The following is a 19,768-nucleotide window of genomic DNA, read 5'->3' as shown; positions in this document are numbered from 1 at the left end:
ATCTAGATAGGGGTATTATTAATTTAGGGGTGAGTACAGGATTGCTCCTTACTTTTTAAAAATGGGAATCACATTTTATCTCAAATTGTCATTTACTTGAATACAGTGCTCCCTTAAAGGATGGGTATATCCAACTAGAGCTAATAGCAAGAAAATGTCAGTGGTCAAAAGCTTTGATAATGGTCTTGGCCCTAAGACTAGCTGGTAAAGTGCATATGTAGTGAGCGGTTGTCCTGGAAGTCCTGACATCCCAAGATGTCTACCACTGTGAACAGGTAGAAAGTCTGATGCCTTTATATACCTGGCTCCATCTGTGAACCTTTGTTCAGGAGTGGCTTTTAATTCCCTATCAATTAAGCAGTGTTTACTGAGCGCACAGCTACAGCTTGCTCAGGGCTATGCTGAGGGTAGTTCTAAGGTGGTAGAATCTTCCCTGTTCTATATAGACTGACATATCCCTGGTAAGTTAACACTCCATGAAAGCAACCAAAACCCCTTTTATACAACAGTTCATTCAGCACCTCTCTTAGGGATTATGACATAGCCTAAAGCACTAACTACAGACTTTGGCTCCATAAATTTTGATAGTTATTATTACTTTCTCACATAAAGTGTTATTCTTAGGAGGTCTCTGTTTAGCTTGCATGTCTTCCAGGAAATACCAAGTGTTCCAAAGCTGATTTGCATTTTATTTTCATGAGTGGATGGAATAGTCCTCAGCATGAAAAGACTCGGCATTAGCAGCAAGAACTTTATCCATAAACACCCTTATAAATCTGGACGATCCCTAGGGAAATAACTCAGAACATTACCTGTGTTGTCCCTCTGCAGATGGGGCTAAGGGTAGTCTATCTCCTCATTTTACTGGTCTTTCCAGCACAGAAAGACAAACTGGGGGTTTCCTGTGCCTTTCATAGAAGTCAGGGCTTTGGGAAAACCCACAGATACTGTTGCAGGAGACAGATGAGGCAAAACACCAAATAGGAACAGGATGCAGGTTTATTTAGCTATAGCCAGGTTCGGAGGGCAAAGCTATTGCTGTAACCAATCAATCCCCCTGAATCCCGAGTTCAGGTAGTTTCAGAACTTTATTCCCAGTGTATAAGGGGAGGGACTCAGAAGTTCACAGTCTGCAGAGGTTCACATAAAAGCAGCTTTTTCATTTACTATTCTGAGCAAGTTAACCCATCAAGGACAGTGTCTGAGAAAGGGAAAGCTTCTTCTCCCCTTTCTTCCCTCCCCTTGTCAGCTGTTATCATGGAGCCTAATCGGTAACTTTTCTTGTCTTAGAAATGTAGACATCTCTGTGAAGCCCCAGCTCAAGGCTAGAGGCCTTGTTAAAGGATCTGTCTTTTTTTTTTTTTTTTTTTAATTACACTTTGCATTTGCAAACAGTTCTCAAACTACTATACTGGATAAATACTTGTGACAAACTAGTAAGCGGGCATTCAGCACCTAGAGTGCTGATTTTTTCCACGCCAGGGCCAAGTAAAATAGAACAAAAGGAAAATAGAAAATTTACTACATTGAACTCTTTTGTAGAGACTCTTTAGTTGATAGTCCGAAAATCAATTATGGTGAAGATTTCTGGAGAAAGTTAGTTAAGATTTTTCTGTGGAGAAGGGAGTGCCACTACAATACAGCTATTCAGTTCACAATCTTTCCTAAAGTATGCATTGAGGTCTAAATACTACAAGGTGCTTGAAGGATACAAAGATGAGCCTAATATGCATGTCACTATATAGGAGAGAAAAGACCATATACATAGCTCTGACTCAAGACAGAAAATAAGGCATTCTGTGAGAGAAGGTCAGGAAAGTATGGCAGGAACACAGAGGATGGACATATTCCTTCCTGTTGAGAGACCAGAGTCTCCATGGAGGCAGGGACATTGGAGTTGAATCCTGAAGAAGGAATTTGATTTTGACAAAGGAGTGGGCTGACCTGTTAGGTAGAAGGATAGCACAAGCAGAGGCACACCGAAGGGCCATCAGTTCCCATGTGACTGGACCTTAGGGTTTGCTAGGGACTGGTAGAAGTAGACAAGGGGATAAGAGAGTGGGAAGTCAGGAATATCAGGCAAAAGAGATTGGGGAGTTGATGAAAGTTTGTGTGTGGGGAGGCAGGCCAAGGAGAGTAATGACAATCACTATGCAGATACTAGAGGACTTAATGGATCTTCTTGTGAGTTACTTTCTGTTCAGGTTTAGAAAATTCCACATGTGCAAAGAATATATAGTGCAGCCCATGGTGAGAAGAAAAGGTCAAGAGTCAGAACAGTGTGAACAGTCTTTGTTCTGGCTGGGGTAGCTCAATGATCTTGAAGTCAGTTAGTTAAGTCCAAATTGAAAATGTAGAGTACAAATTCACAAACAAATCAGTAAAAAAAAATGGATTTTGGTTTCTATCAAAATAAACAGGAGTGGTTTTTAAACCTTAGGAAGATACAGGAGAACTTCCTGTAACACAATAGTTAGATCTCAATTTCATGACGACATAATATAGAATGGGTAAGTAAAGGAAACTGGCAGAAGTAAAGGTATTGACATTCTTAGTGAGTCTCAATTTTCTAAGAAATATTGTTCATGTGTTTTTCTTTTATTATGAAAAATAGTGGAATTTATGCTGTACTCACACATGCACTTAATGTAATTTGATCAATTCCATTTCCCAGTAATTCCCTATTTCTCTTACCCCCTCTTTCTTCTAATTTGCTTTCTCTACTCAACTGATTTCCCTTCTATTATTATTATTATTATTGTTATTATTATTATTTTAATTAGTGCATTATAATTATATGCAAAAACAAGATTCATTGTGATATATTCATACATGGATATAACATGATTTGGTAGATTTTGTTCTCTAGTTCTTCCCCATGCCCTCCCCTTCTTCCTTCCTATCTCCTTTCTCTACTCTGATGATCTACTTTCTGTTTCTGAGATCCTCTTTAGCTTCTACAAATGAGAGAAAATATTTGACCTTTGACTTTCTGATCTGGCTTATTTCTCTTAGTATGATATTCTCCAGTTCCATCTATTTACTAGCAAATAACATAATTTCATTCTTTTTTTATTGCTAAGTAAAAGGCATATATATATATATATATATATATATATATATATATATATATATATATATCCTGTTTTCTTTATCCATTCATCTGTTAATGGGTATCTGGGATGGTTTTATAGCTTGCCTATTGAGAACTGTGCTACTATAAACACTGGTATGCATACATCAGTATAGTATGCTGATGTTAGTTCTTTTGGGTAAATACTAAGGTTTGGGATAGCTGAGTCATATGTTGGTTCCATTCTGAGTTTTGGGGGGTCTCACCATACTGCTTTCCAAAGTAGTTGTACTAATTTTTGCAGTTCCATCAACAATGTATAAGTGTATCTTTTCCTCTTCATCCTTTCCAATTGTTATTTGCATACTTGATGATGCCATTCTAACTGAAGAGATGAAATCTCAGTGTAGTTTTTATTTGCATTTCCCTGATTGCTGAGCAACTTGAACATTATTCATGTATCTGTTGATAGTTTGTATTTCTTCTTTTGAGAAATATCTGTTTTGATCAATTGCCCATTTATTGATTGGGTTATTTGATTTTCTGGTGTTTTGGGGGGTTCTTTATATATTATGGATATTAATCCCCTGCTGAAAAAATAGCCGTCAAAGATCTTCTCTCATTCTGTAATTGCTCTCTTCATGCTTTTAATTATTATCTTTGCTGTAATTTAATACCTTCCCACATAGAAGCTGTAGAAGAGGTATCCTGTCAATACAAGGGTTGCTTGGCTTTTAAGATCTCTTCATGACTGATGCATTCAGTCATTTAACAAAAGTGTTTAGAGCACCTACTGTATGCCTAGTGTTGTCCTGGGTACTTGTGACATTGGTAAGAAACATAGTGCCTGCCCTCAAGAATGTACAATCTTGGTTAGGGTGACAGAGAAGTAAAGAAATGGGCATGATACAGAGAGAAACATCCTAACCTAGATTGGGAGAATCAGGGAGGGCTTCTTACAGGAGATGACACCATAGATCATTCATGAAGGGCCAAGAGGAATTAGACATGTGTGTTCCAGTTCTAGTAATGGTAGAAGACCTTGTTGCAGAATAATCTTACAGATATCAATTATAGGATATGGACAAAATATGAAAATCAACTGTTGAAAGGTATTAAAGAATGAACATAAATAGACCAAAACTGAAGGGCTTTCAGCTGTTCAAAGAAGGAAACTGATCTAGCTTATATCTGTGTTTATGTGATTTTCTACTCAAGACTTTTAAATGCTCCAGCATGGTCTGCCTCTCCATACACTTAGGCCTTCTCTAATATACTTTTGTAATATTTTGAAATTTTCAGTATACAGGTCTTGAACACATTTTGTTAAATTTATTCCTAGGTGTTCTATTTTTTATGCCAATGTGAATGGAATTTTTTAAAAATTTTCTTATGTTTGTTACTAGAAATATAATGAATTTTATATAAGGTCAATTGAAAGGAAAATATTTTTTAGTTACTGGATAAACAGGTACAGGTACAACATATCAGCAAATGAATCTTGACCCCATATTCAACATGGTTCATGTCCCTAAAGTAAAAGATCCTAGAACCATGCTAATAGAATTTTCCACATTGATGAGATGTGCATTCTATGCTGTCCAGTTAGGTGGTCACTGGCCACTTGTGAATGTTGAGTAGCTTCAATGTAAGTAATATGACTGAGAAACTAAATTTTCAATTACATTTAATTTGAATTCATTTAAATAGTCATATAGGTAGTGGCTACTGTATGGCATAGCACAGTTGTAGAAAACATAAAACATCTTTGTGACTTTAGGACAGGCAGTTAGTTCTTAGAGAAGATATAAAAAGCACTAACATAAAAGAGGAATTGAAAAATTGTACTTATTGAAATTTAGAACTCTTCTCATCAAAAGACATCTTTGAGAAAATGAAAATGCAAAGTCACAGATTAAGAGAAAATGCTTTTAATATGTATATGTAACAAAGAATTTGTATTCAGAATACATTACAAAACTTATAATAACAAAAAATATTTCAGTTTTTAGGGTGGGCAAAAGATTTGTACAGAAGTTCAGAAAAGGTAATTTATTGGTTTTATTATACATCAGAGACATGCATGTTTAAATCACAATGAAATGCCATTTCATTTCCATTAGAATGATTAACATTAGAAAGACTAACAATGACCAGACTTGGCAGAAATATGGAACAACAGTAATTTTCATACATTTTGGTGAGAATCTAAACTGTAACAACAACTTTGAAAAACTCTTTATAGTTTCTTGTAAAGTTAAGCATACATTTACCATGTAGTTTAGTAATTCTACTCTTTGGAATTTATTCAAGAGCAATAAAAACCATATATTCTTTTTATTTATTTATTTGTTTGTTTTAATTAGCTAAACGTGATAGTAGAACACATGGAGCATAACTTCTCATTCCTCTGGCTGTACATGGCGCTGAGTCACACCAGTAATATATATGTATGTAATGTCTGTAATAATGTCTGTCTCATTCTACTATCCATCCTTCCCATTCCTACTGCCCCACCCCTCCCCTCACTCCCCTCTGCACATTCCAGAGTTCCTTCGTGCCCCCCCTACCTGTACTATGGATCTGTATATGCTTCTCGGAGAAAACATTCAGTTTATGGTTTTTTGGGATTGACTTATTTCACTTAGCATGATATTCTCTAGTTCCATTCATTTACCTGCAAATGCCATAATTTCATTCTTCTTTAAGGCTGAGTAATATTTCTTTGTGTATATGTACCACATTTATTTATCCATTCATCTGTGGAAGGGCATCTAGGTTTGTTCCATAGTTTGTTTATTGTGAATTGAGCTGCTATAAACATTGATGTAGCTGCATCACTGTAGTATGCTGGTTTGAAGTCCTTTGGGTATAAACTGAGAAGTGGGATAGCTGGGTCAAATGATCTTGAAGACACTTTTCAATAGAGTGCATGGCTTTATTGACAACTAATCTAAGCTGGAAATAACCTAAATGACCTTCAATGGAGAATGCATAATCAGATAGTAGTATATTTATACAATGGAAAACTACTCAGGAGGAAAAAGCACAGGTTATTGTCACATGCAACAACATGAATGGATCTTAGAAACATTATATCCAGGCACAAAATACTATACATTTATTATTTCATTTATATGAATTTCAAGAATAGACTAATCTGTGGTGATAAGTATCAAAACATTACCTATAAGTAATAGGAAGTTGACTGGAAATTCAAGAATTAGACAAAATTAGTCAGTGGAGTAGAAGTCAGAATATTGTTACCTGAGGGGTGGAAATTGAATGTAAGGAAAATTTCCAGATAAAGGAAATATTCTATGTCTTGATTGGGATAGTGGTTAAACAGGTATATATATATATATATATATATATATATATATATATATATATATATATATATATATATTAATAGAATAACTCATTGAATTTATTTTATACTTAAGATAGTACCCAGTGGTGGCATAGTAACTGAATTGAACCAGGTAGTGTTCATGGTCATAGTTTTTCTATATACAATAGTTCCTCTTATCTATGGGGCATGTGTTTTGCTAAGTTTTGAATAATACTAAACACTGTGTATATTTTTTTCATATGCATACATACCTACAATAAAGCTTCATTTATAAATTAAGCATAGATTAACAATAAAATAGTAGAATACAATACAATAGTGCAAGCTGAGATATGCATAAAGCAGTATAAACTAGGCACTCCTATCTCTTGTGGAGTTCTCGAGTCTCTGTATCTTTCAGTCAACCCTTAACTGAGTCATGCTTTAGTCAGAGACCTTTACCAGGATGTCAGAGCAATAAAAGACTCACAGTCACTGTGGCAAAACTGACTGCTGAGTTGTGCTAAAACAAATATTCTGAGGTTCTCCAACCACCTATGCTTAAACCTGGGGATAGATCTGCCCCCTTGGAATGAATACCAACTCATGGGACCTCACATCGCATTTCTGTCCCAAAGAAATGCAGGGAACAATTATAACACTATACTGTAATAAAAGTCATGAGGATGTGTGTATTCTCATTTTCTCTTCTTCAGCTGCCTCAGGGCAGGTAGCATCCAAAACATGGATACACTGGATAAAGGAATGATCATGTCCTTCAGAGCAGGGCTATGTGAAATTTCATCATGCTACTTAGAATGGCATTTTACAACTTATGAATTGTTTATGTCTGGAAATTTCCATCAATATTTTCAGACCTCAGGTAACTGAAACCATAGAAGGTGATTTTGTAGACAAGAGATAACTAATGACCCTTTTTTTTTTTATCAGTTAATGGAAAAAAAAGAGAAGGAAGATATACTTATTATTTAACATTTACCACACTAAGAGTACAGAGATGAACTTTTCTCTGTTCTGGGGGGCGGGGAGGGTACATCAGACACATTGCACTGTTGTCACAATAAGAGATCCTCGAGACAAAGCTATAGGGCATGCATGTTCATGGGGGCATGATGGTCCTTCAGCAAAGATAGCTTGTGGGCCACTTCTTAGTTTCAAGAAGTGCTTGTATGAAGAAGGCCCACTTCTCACAGTGGGCTTCTGGGTCTACTTTTGTGCTCAGCTGGTGCCCTGGGCAGGCAGAAAAGTATTTCCCCAGATGTTCGGTCCCAGAATCTGGAAATGGCATTGGCTTTGGCAATCTTATTTTTGTGGGGCGAGGGGTGGTTGGCATACTGGGGATTGAACCCGGGGGCACTCCACCATTGAGCCACTAAGCCACATCCCCATACCTATTTGTATTTTATTTAGAGACGGGGTCTTACTGAGTTGCTAGTGCCTTACTTTTACTGAGGCTGGCTTTGAACTCACCTTACTGAGGCTGCCTCAGCCTCCCTAGCTGCTGAGATTACAAGTGTGCATCACTGCAGCCAGCTGTCTTAATCATATGCTTTCTAAATGCTTTAAGGTCCCCTATCCTGGGTGACATTTTAGCTAATTAATCATGGGTTGCTGGCACACTCATCCCCTTTCTCAAACATCTTTTAAACCCAAGTAAGTGACAAATGAAGGAAAAGTTATTTATAGAAAGACAAAGAAGGCAACTTAAATTTGCATTAAAGCACACATCCAGAGTCTAAAGTGAATTCTAAGTACAGGAAACAGTGGATGTGGTACTCTTGATCTTCTTGACACATTTGTCTAGATTAGCAGGCAATGAAATTTGTTAACCAGGCTTCTTACTAACAAAACAATCAAACAAGTAAAACAACCACCACCATCACTGTCAAGCTTCTGGATAGAATTCCTGGCTAGATGTTACCCAGGCAATCATATTAGCAGGTGGAGCTGTATATACTTTATCTACTGGATTGCAAAGTTTCCAGGATTTCTGACAATCTGAAATCTGGGCGGTTCTTGATAATTTGGAGGTTAGAGATAGATTTGTGATTTTCCAGATCTGTAAATAGGATCCATAAGAATTTGGTCATGACACTTTATCTTTCATTTGGGGATGGGAAGGGAGCATTTAAAAACTAGAATCTCCAAGAAGATGATACATTCATTAAAGTAAGTATTGTTTAGGGCAGCATGATGTAGGCCAGTGGTTCAAAAGTTTAGTACAGTAACGATCCTTGGAGATTCTGTGAAATACATTACTTTGCTTATCTGCAAAGAACCTGAGAATCTGTGACCCAGTGATTTGTATTTTAAGAAGCACTTCAAGCAAGTTTGATGTGGAAGATTGAAGAATCCCCTGAGATACACTGGTGTATGTGCAGAGTATTGGGGGATTCCCTAGGAAGCTGTCTGTCTTCCAGATGATCCAGGGGTTCTCATCTTGATGCTTTTGTTTTGGATTTATTTGTACATATTCAAAAGTGATGTTTGTCATTTCTGATGTTTGTGTGTGTCCTTACAGGGACGTTGGTAGGTGCTTGGTGGAAATATGCTGGCATGCCCTACACATAGAAAACCATGATCCTGCACGTGAATGAGCTGCAGCATAAGCAATCTTTTGTTTTTACTTTCTATACAGCAATGCAGAGTCTTCAGAGAAAAGATTCAGAATGAACAGTTTTGTGTCAGACTTTGGGAAACCTCTGGAGCCAGACAAGGTGTTTTCTCGCCAGGGCAATGATGAGACCCGGTCGCTCTTTCACTGCTACATCAACGAAGTGGAACACTTGGACAGGGCCAAAGCCTGTCACCAGACCACAGCCATTGACAGAGAGGTCCAACTCCGGGAAGCCATCCAAAGAGGCAGGCAGCCAGAGGAGGAGCTGAACAGGCTCATGAAGTTTGATATCCCCAACTTTGTGAATACAGACCAGAGCTCCTCTTTTGGGGAGGATGATCTTCTGATTTCCGAACCACCCATTGTTCTAGAAAATAAGCCAGTTGCCCAATCCTCCCACAAAGACCTAGATTAACACATGCTCTGTGTCTTCCTGAAGATGTGGGTTCTGTCTTTGTATGGCAAGATATCTCCATCCACCAAAAGCGTTTGTGTGTGTGTGTATGTGTGTGTGAGAGAGAGTGTGGGGGGCGGAGAAGGAGAAAGGGAGAGCGCCCTAAGAAGAGAGCTGATGTTTTGCTTTTTAACACATTTGGGAGGTTTTTTTTGTTTTTGTTTTTGTTTTTTTTTTAAAGTGTTTATTTTAAGCTATCTCATTTTCCTTGTTGAAAAATTTGGCCAGATGCCTCACATCAGCACTCCTGAGGATTAGCACACTGCTTTCTAATCTGACCCTTCCACCATTACTCTCCCTTTAGCAAGTTGCTTTTGCTCTCTGGGCTGCCACATTTTCAGTTTTCAGGGATTGGGTCTGGAGTAGATGATCTATCCCAGCTCTAATATTCTGTGAATTTATGGCTTTGCATCCAGGACAAGCTGAGATATGCATAAAGCAGTATAAACTAGGCACTCCTATCTCTTGTGGAGTTCTCGAGTCTCTATATCTTTCAGTCAACCCTTAACTGAGTCATGCTTTAGTCAGAGACCTTTACCAGGATGTCAGGAGACTCACAGTCACTGTGGCCAACCTGACTGCTGGGTTGTGCTAAAACAAATTTTCTGAGGTTCTCCAGCCACCCATGCTTAAACCTGGGGGTAGATCTGTTCCCCTTGGAATGAGTACCAACTCATGGGACCTCACATAGCATTTCTGTCCCAAAGAAATGCAGGGAAGTTGTCAGGTGAGTGAGTGGAATACCTTCTGTGTATCTGTGTTGGTGTATCTGTTGTCACACAGTGCTGTATCATTGGCTTCAGAACAACACCACCACAACTATACATACATGTGCGTGTGTGTATACATGTAAACACCTATATACATATGTATGTATGTATACACATATACACACATATATACACAATTTTCCATGCTGTCTGTTACTTGGCAGATGTGTACATGATAGCCATCTGTCTTTGAACTGAGATAGTCAGGGTATTGTACATAACAAAGAGATACCCAGGGTGGTCTGGATTATGTTAACATGAGGGCAACACAGAGTTAATTTCATGAAGGAATCAAATGAACTGCTAGCATTAGAAAACAATACCATCAGCTGTATGCATGACCAGCTGCTAATCACTTGGTGGCATTTTCACTGTGGATTTGTTCACCACCTGTCTTGTTTAACCTACAGAATAAATGCATATGACCACACAGTAATCTTCTCTGGTTCTTTATTTTCACACATCCGGTTTTTTATCCTAAAAAAACGATTTCACATCCGTAACGCCTCCTAACTTCTTGCAGTAGGTAGTGCTGACTCATCCTGGGATACAAGTAACCATGAAATTTCATTTAGGAATTATTCCACCAAAATAAATCCCTTTCCCATAATGTCTTTTAAGGAAATATTATTCTTTAAGACTCTATCACTAAACAGTAGAACAAAGCATGGATTATTTATTATAATTAAACCTAATTTAACTAATTCTTAAAAATAGATACTGTCTATTTCATGAATATTTTTATTCAAGAAAAAAGCAAGAATGCTGATTTCATTAATTTATAATATGAATATTATTCATAATTTACCAAATACAAATCCTGGACTATTTCTTATTAAGGTTGATTTTAAGGTATCTCATTTAGAAGTATATTTATTAAAAGACTAAATGATATTCAAAAGTTGGAAAAACATTTTACATTTAGTTTTTAAGAACTAAGTGTTAAGATATAAAGTGTCTAAAGTTTTACCCCCCTTATAAGTTAGCTTGTCACTGAATCATGGATGCTTCCAGAGAAACTAAGAATCCTAGTCAGAGAGACCAAGAACTTTATTACAGCATAGCAGGCTGCATGTGCTTCATATATACAGGGTTTCTAGGTTTGTTTCCTAATGCTGCTGTAACAAATTATGACAAATTCAGTGGCTTTAAGCAACCCAAATGTATTCTGTTATGGAGTACAGAAGTCTAAAATAGTTTCAGTGGGCTAATGTCAAGGTTTTAGCAGGGCTCTGTTCCACCTGCAGGCTCTGTGGAAGAATTCATTTTCTTACATTTCTAAGTTCCCAGAGGTTGCTCATACTCCTTGACTTATGATCCATGTCACTGTGACCTCTTCTGTCACTTTAAATCTCTGTCTCTGACAGCTATACCTCCCCTGCTTTTATAGAATTATGGTGATGACATTGGATTACCTAGGATAATCTCCTCATTTCAAGATTCTTTTTTTTTGTATTTTTTTATTGGTTGTTCAAAATATTACAAAGCTCACTTGATCATATATGCAAAAATTTCTAGAAACCGACAGACACATGAAGTGCCTATTGGTCTTTCTTTTACCCCCAAAGATTCATGTTCCAGATGCAACATATATTCACTTCATCCCAACATACTCCAAAGTTTCAATCAATTACAGCATCAGCTCAAAGTCTAATACATTAGCTATATCTTATCAGCTAAAAAATCCCAAGTTTCTTTATCTTAACCATCTAAGTCAGATATTGGTGAATCTCAGGTCTGAGCCACCTTGGAAAAGGTAATCTCCATCTGTGGACCTCTAAAACTAGAAAATAACTTATTTGCTCCCTAAATACAAGGTGCAACAAGCACAAGATACTAGCTATAAATATTCCCATTCAAAAGAGAAAACAAAAGAGTCATCAGTCCCAAGATATTTCATGTTCAACTGAGAAAATTCCATTGGGTTGACAGGCTTGGAATCTCCTGTAGCTTGTGGCTGCATCTTCTGAGCCTGAAGCTCACTCTTCCTTGTTATTGAAAGGTGGTGCATGTTTACCGCCGAGTAGTTTCGCCAGCCTGTTTCCTTCATGTAGAATTTTTGGTTTCTGATAGCCTTCCTTTGCTTTTGTGCCTTTCAGTTGGCAGTGTTGACTGGTACAACACTCTCAAGAACATTGCTAGTCTCCTGAATATATCACAGGAATTCATTCCCTTAGAGGGAGACTCTTCTTCGGATCATTCCTAATAAGCTTATCTCTATTCCTAGACTTTTCTCATAAAAATGAAAGGATGATAAATCACACTCCTAATCTTTTCAAAGAGCCCTTTGTGTATTCAGATATTCTACCTTTTTATTCCTTTCAAGATTCTAGCAAAAGTTGTCATAACTTTAATTTTCTCTCATTAGCATGATTTCCTGAAAGTAAATTTTTAAATTTTAGTGTCTTTTGGGATCTGAATAGTCTGAGAATTTCCCAAATCATCAAGTCCTGGTTCCTTTTCATTTCGCAGTTCTTCCCTCAATTTATCTTTTTCATCTTTCATCTTACTACAAGCAGCAAGAAAAAATAATCAGGCCTAATATTTAAGACTTTGCTTGGAAATCTCCTTAGCTAAATATCCCATGTTCATTGTTCATGGATTTTATTTTCTTATTATCAACTGCAAAGCACATTCTCCTAATAACTCTGTCACTATGAAAGAAGGATCTCCCTTTCCTGTAGTCTCCAATCATATGTCTTTCATTTCCACCTGCAGCACCTTTAATGCATATATTTGTACCAATGGTCTGCTCATGATTTAAGTGTATCATGAGATATGTTTTTTTTTTCCCTACCATGCTTACCATTTCCCTCTGAGTCCTCACTAACAGTCATTTGTATCTATACTGCTACTGACAGTCTGCTTAAGGCAATCTAGGCAGTTTCTATCATGGTACCTCAAAACACTTCCAAGTATAGCCCTGAGATTAACCGACTTCATGTTTTAGCAAGGGCTGCAAGCAAATCTACTTGAACTTTACTCCTAAAGGAGACATTATCTTTTTTAATAATAGATATTAAGCAAGCCTGAATTCTGCTGGAGGAAAACACAATCTCCATCTTCTAAGATCCTTCTCTCTGTAAACAACAATGAATAGACAAAAGCTTTCAGTGTTTCTGCTATACGAAATATAGAAACTAATAGTTCCCTGGAGAACTGACTCCTAAACCTAAGTCATCTGGAATTTTTAGAAAAAGACAACTTTGAAGAAATCTCAAAAAGAATTAGGGTGCTTTTAAACATTCCTGAATTATCTTTCAGAGATGCATAACCACCTCAGGTGTGTATCCATAATAAAATTAACAAAGATGGATATTAAAACTTTAAAACAGTGTTAAACTTCATTTCAAAAACATCTCTTTGGACAGCAGAATATAGTCAAGTATAAGAATAGGGGAGTTTGTACACAGGTATGTCTGAATTGTACCCGTGGAGTCTAAGACCTCCCACAAGGAGTTTGGAAATGCCAGTCTTTGCCAGCGAAATGATGAGGATGAATTGAATTTAAAAAATATAATAAGTAGAAAGACAATTACCTAAGCCTTAGGTCAGGTTCCACAGAAACACAGCCTGAGATGAAGGTTTCTATTGAAGTGATTTACTGGAAGGGGAGGGATGGCGGTAGCTCAGGCAGGACAAGCTAGCAAGAATGTCATCTCAGGGCTGGGGCTGTAACTCAATGGGAGAGTGCTTGCCTTGCATGTGTGAGGCGTGGATTCGATCCTCAGCACCAGATAAAAATAAGTAAAATAAAGGTATTGTGCCCATCTACAACTAAAAATATTTTAAAAAAAAAAGAATATCATCTCAACTGGAGATGAGACTCATTCTGATCTCACAGGATGCTCTGTGGCACAAATTACACAACAGAGTCAGACCCCTCATGTGGCAGGCATGACCTTTTTATCATTGTAAGTTAGCTTCAGCTTTGATTAAGGTCAATTCTTGAGAGAAGGGAACACTGACCAACATCCCCAGTAGCTGGGAATGAGTGCTGGCTATAAAGGAATAGCACCCATTACCAACAATAATGGGCAATGTCTCTTAGGCTCTAATCCGCCTTTGTGCTAAATTAATCTTGGTAATCTTGTAATCCTTCTATAAAAATCCTCAATATCAAGGTCTCCAAGATCTTTTTGCAATGTAAGCTACTTCTTGTTTTAGCTAGCATTTTCACTACTGTGACTAAAAGATCTGACTAGAATAATCATAGAGGAGGAAATGTAATTTGAGGGCTCATGGTTTCAGAGTCTCAGTCCCTAGATAGCAGGCTCTATTCCTCAGAGCTCAAGGTGAAGCAGAACATCATGGCGGAAGAATGTGGCAGAGGGAACCAGCTCACATGATGATCAGACAGCAGAGAGACTCCACTCACCAGATACAAAATATACTCCCCAAAGCCACAATCCCAATCCCACCTCCTCCAGCCACACCCTACCCACCTCCAGTTACCACTCAGTTAATCCCTATCAGGGGATTAATTCACTGATTGGGTTAAGACTCTCATAACCCAATCATTTCTCCTCGAAATCTTCTTGCATTGTCTCATACTTGAGCTTTTTGGAGACACCTCACTTCCAAACCATAATACTTCTGTACTCAAAATCCTGCAGTGGCCTCTCATTTCACTGTTTGCAGAAGCCAGAGTTCTTACAATGACCTCAAAGTTAATCTTTGTCTCCCCACACCATCATTACAGCCCTTCCAACAGGTTTTATGCAGGGAGTCTCAGTAAACCAAGTGGGAAGGTGGTATGGGTCAAGCAGATTTTAGGAATAGCAACCGGGAAATGTGGCACCAAGAGGGTCTACACCTGGGATTAACCCCTTTTCTGGATATTAGAATTTCAGTCTTTTAGGGAGCTGTGCCATCATAAGTTTACCAGTGTGGCTTTAAGTCTCCTCTTTATTGTTGTCACCTGGAAACTTCTCTTTCCCTCTTGTTTAGCTCTGTATCATTTTTGTTGTTGCTCTGTTTATCTAGCATTATTAAGAATTTTATTTAAATGAGACCCAAATCAGCTTAGTCTATCATGTCTCCAGAACTGGAAGAACACTCTTTTCTTCAGTTCGCAAATATCTGTTTGATGTTTCTTAAAAATATATTTTAGTATATTTCACTGATGAAAATATCATGTTTTATCTACTATCTCCTCTGTGTCTTTGAACTTATTAAGAGTAATTATTTTATAGTATTTATAAAAGACTGTGATTTTATTTTTTCTATACCTATAAAAGCATTATCTGGGATATATGGAAATCAGGTTTTAAACTTTTTAAGAATTGTCCAACAATTTTCCAAAATGGTTGCACCACTTTACATTTCTCAGTGAATGTGGATTCAGTTTGCTCAACTTCCTTGTCAGCAGGTTGTAACATTAATCTTTTAAAGTTTATGCTTTCTAAAATGCATGTTTACGAGTACCTTGTAGTTTTGATTGCATTTACTTCATGACTAATGGGATTCAGCATCTTTCCCTTTGCTTATTTTCTGTCTGTGTATCTTTGGGGAAATACTTTTTCAAATTTTTAGAAAATTGAATTATTAGATGTCTGTTTTATTATTAAATTTTGGGAGCTCTTTCTGGAAATAAGTCCTTTAACATATCTGCAAATAGTTTCTCAAGATTTTTGGCTTTCTGTTTTCATTTGCTTAATTCTGTCTCCGAAGAGCAAACTTTTTTCATTTTGATGACATCTAATCTTCAATTTTTTAAAAAAAATTTCAGTAGTTCATAGTTTTGGTGTCATGTCAAAGAAATCTTTGGTGAACCCAAGGTCATACAGATATAATTATCTGGTTTTTAATATAAATTTTATAGTTTATGATCTATTTTGAGTTTTTCTTTATATGTATGAGATATGAGGGTATCTAACTTCCAGCTCAGTTTGTTTAAAAGACCCTTTTCTCTACAGAATTGTCTTTGAATCTTTATTGAAAATCAGCAATCTGTAAATGTGTTGGACATTCTATTCTGTTCTATTTGTCCCCCCACCCATGTTAATTCTACTTTTCCTGATTACCATAGATTTGTAATAAATCTTCAAACCTTGGTCTTATTTATAGCTGTTTTGGCTATTTGGCATCCTTTGTATTTCTACATGAGTTTTAAAATCAGTTTATAACTTTCCTTTCTTATATCCAGTTCTGCCCAAATTCTGCCCATTTCTTAAAATCCAAGTCCAAAGCCACCTTTTCCAAATAAATATCTCAAGAAAGGAGATACTTTTTCTCCCATGCTATGTTCACACTTCACAATATTCATATTCAAATATTAATAGGCTATTCATATTTGACTATATAATTATGTCTGATCTTTCCTGCTACACAGTAAATTTCTTTAGATCAGAATTTTGGCATCTTCTCTATGTCTGTTGAAACAAACAGCTAGTTTTATTCTTTGCTGCAGTAGGCCTTGCAATAAGAGACCCGTGGAAGACAACTAGTCATTTCCGACATATTGTTAAGGAATCTAACAGATTTAGAATTGTTTATTCTGTTGTTTGATATCTCCAAGATCTCTCAGTCTTTATTATTTCTATTGCACTACTGCACTTTCAAAGAATAATGAGATACTTATTTTCCAAATATTCAAACGTACTCTAATTGACTCATGAATGTGATTATATGCAGCTGTGTTTTAACAAGCTCTTGTTACCATCTTCTCTCATCATTGTACTCTTGGGGGAACATTACAGCCTTAGAGATATCAATGATATCTTTAAGAGAAGTAGTAAGTCTATTCAGACCAACTGTATTTCCATAGGTCTTCCAGGCCTACTCTACCCTTCTCTTTGAGGAAATGCTGTTGTGCTCTCACCCTCTGAAACCTGTTATTCTTAGGAGGAGTTTTAGTCTGGGGCATAAGCATATAGTTTTTAGGGGAGAAATACAGCCCAGTGAGTTCTGGCAGCCTGGGAATGTGTTTAGTCTGAACTCTTCCATACTTATTAGGAACAAACACAATGAGAAAATTGTTTTAGTGCCTAACAAATTAGCAGTATGACTATATTAACTATGAGTAAGAAAATCAGCTTCCCATTGTCCTCAGGCATTATGCTGATGTGACACACTCACCTCGTTGGTGTAGGTTTTTTTCTACAAGCAATTTAAAGCTAAGGTCACTTATGAATCATTTTTTTATGTTCTTCCTTAGTCGTTCCACATTCATGACATCTGGTGATACTAAGTGAATCCTATTTATTTACAGCACAGCACTAATCTTCAATAATGTATCAGGTTTGTTTAAAGGCTAGTAAACAATTTATCAGAAGTGCTCCCAGATTTTTGTACTAAAGTAGAATCTTGGTTAATGGTTAAAGAAAACTCACATTAAAATAGTGAATACAGTGTTGTAAAATTCAAAAGTAACTCTTGGTTGATTTTACTAAGCACCATAACATCAATGCCTTTTGGTCCATTTCTGTGGCAGCTTTGTAGTGGTCCCCTCTTTCTCAGTCATGAAAGGGCTGTGTCATCATAGAACTGATTCCTATGGAAGATTTTAGGGAAATAAAGAGAGGGTCACAGAAGGGATGTGTGTCACAGAAGGACATTAGGTGCTGAATACTTATCTCATTAAGAGAAGGACATAATCATGAAAACCTGGTGAGGCAGGAGGAAAATGGGTGCGTGGAAAGGGGAGGCTGAAAGCAAAGTTGGAAGCAGATTAATAGATGGCTTGAAGGATGAGGTGTGTAGTAAGCAGAACAATTCCTCTCCCCAGGATTTTCACCTGCGAAAATGTTATTGTGCACAGCAAAAGGGTCTTAGCAAGTGTGATTAAATTAAAAACCTTGGGGAATGGGGATAGGACAGAGATTCTGTATTATCCACGTGGGTCCAATCTCATCACGCGGCAGGGCCTTAAATTCAGAGAACCTTTCCCAGCTGAGTTTAGAGTCAGAGGGCCACATGGCTGCAGAAGGATCTCAGAGAGAGATGGAATGAAGATGGAAGGACGAAGGGAGGTACAAGCCAAGGAGTGTGCGTGGCCTCTAGAACCACTGCAAGGTAAGTAGTCAGAGCTGGTCCTAAGCTCCCATAAAGAACGCAGGTCTGCAGAGACTCTGACTTAAAGGAGAACAGCACCGAACCTCTGACCAACAGAACTGTGAGACAGTACATTTATTTTGCATTAAATCATGACGTGTGTGGTGATATGCTGCAGCGGCAATGGAAGATTAATATCGGAGGATTGATATGTGAGATTAGAGGTCTGGTATGGCATGGAGAAGGGAAGGCCAGGGTCAAACTGAGTCGACCCTTCAAGGTTACAGAGGCTTCTTGGCGTTAACACCTAAAGAACAACAGGGTGAAGTGAGAAGGTGGTATGGGTCAGGCAGAGTTTTAGGAATAACAACCTGAAAATGTTGCATACTGTTTGGTAGGAGGTGCATATGGGGTAAAGGAATCTGGTAAGCCTCTACTGGAAAAGCAAGGAAAAAAAATGGTGGTAGGGCTGTAGTCATGGAAATGGAGAGACAGATACAGTGGTCCCTCAGTATCAATGGGGCATTGGTTCCAAGACACTCCTTGGACTCCAAAATCCTCAGATGCTACAGTCCTTATATAAAATGGTGTGGTATTTGCATATAACCTATGCACATCCTCCCTTATACGGTATCTCTAGATTATTACACCTAATACAATATAAAACTTGGTATACTGTATTGTTTATGAAATAATTGTAAGAAAAAGCCTGTTCAGTACAGATGCAGTTTTTTTTTTCCTCTAATATTTTCAGTCCATGTGTTGTTGAGTCCATGCACGCAGAACTTGTGGACACAGAGGCTGACTCTTTAAGCATTGTTTGTAAGCAACTGGCTACAGGTTTGATCTTTTCGTATTGGGAAGAATAAGTGAAGGATTCCTCAAAGTTTAAAACTGGCTGACTGGAGACATTGAAACCCACGGAAGTGGGCAGCTGGTTTTAAGTCAAGGGTGGGGGTATGTGGCAAAGAAACTGGTTTTAAACATTGCAATTTTTGAGGACCGTGGAATTGAATACAGGAGCTGGCATGCAGGACAGAGGAAGGGTAGAGAAGTTAATCCTGTTGTCCTGCTGGAGAGTTGTTCCTGAGAGCAGGTTTGTTCTCTGGGAGCCTGAGAGGAGGGGGGAGTTGAGTTCATAGGAAGCCAAGGGACAAAGGAATGAGGTTAATTTTTTAACCATTTGCTGTCCCCTACTATCTGTGAAAGGCTGGGCTGCTGTGAAGACTCTGATCCCAAACCAGGGGACTGGGCACCTGTCCCTTCTCATTAGGGCTCCTTTCACCCGTGATGATATTGTTCTCATGGACAGCCCCAAGATGATGGGATCATTCCACCCAGTTTTTTTTCTTTTTCTGATAAAGTGGTTCAGAAATAACTCAAAATTCTTTTCCTTGTGACTTCACTTTTATCTACCTCACAAATTTTCCCCAAAAAATTCTTTCCAGACTCCAAGAAGAAGATACAAAAAGCATGTGTAGTTTCATTTCTATTTTCTGTCCTC

General features: G+C 37.6%; 1 protein-coding gene across 2 annotated transcripts in view; it reads left to right on the top strand.

Annotated features, from left to right (window-relative positions):
* Window positions 1–10,683, top strand: part of Mrap2 (melanocortin 2 receptor accessory protein 2) — a 39,798-nt gene extending 29,115 nt beyond the window's left edge. For both annotated transcript variants that reach the window (XM_076859947.2, XM_076859946.2), the window contains exon 4: window positions 9,067–10,683. In XM_076859947.2, the coding sequence (XP_076716062.2) occupies window positions 9,067–9,460 (394 nt within the window). In that variant the 3' untranslated portion in view covers window positions 9,461–10,683. The remainder of the gene's footprint in view (window positions 1–9,066) is intronic.
* Window positions 10,684–19,768: the final 9,085 nt, after the last annotated feature.

Source organism: Callospermophilus lateralis, chromosome 6 (genome assembly GCF_048772815.1).
Source record: "Callospermophilus lateralis isolate mCalLat2 chromosome 6, mCalLat2.hap1, whole genome shotgun sequence".
Taxonomy (NCBI): Eukaryota; Metazoa; Chordata; class Mammalia; order Rodentia; family Sciuridae; genus Callospermophilus; species Callospermophilus lateralis.
Note: the sequence above shows the minus strand (reverse complement) of the source record. Positions and strands in the feature narration are given on the sequence as shown.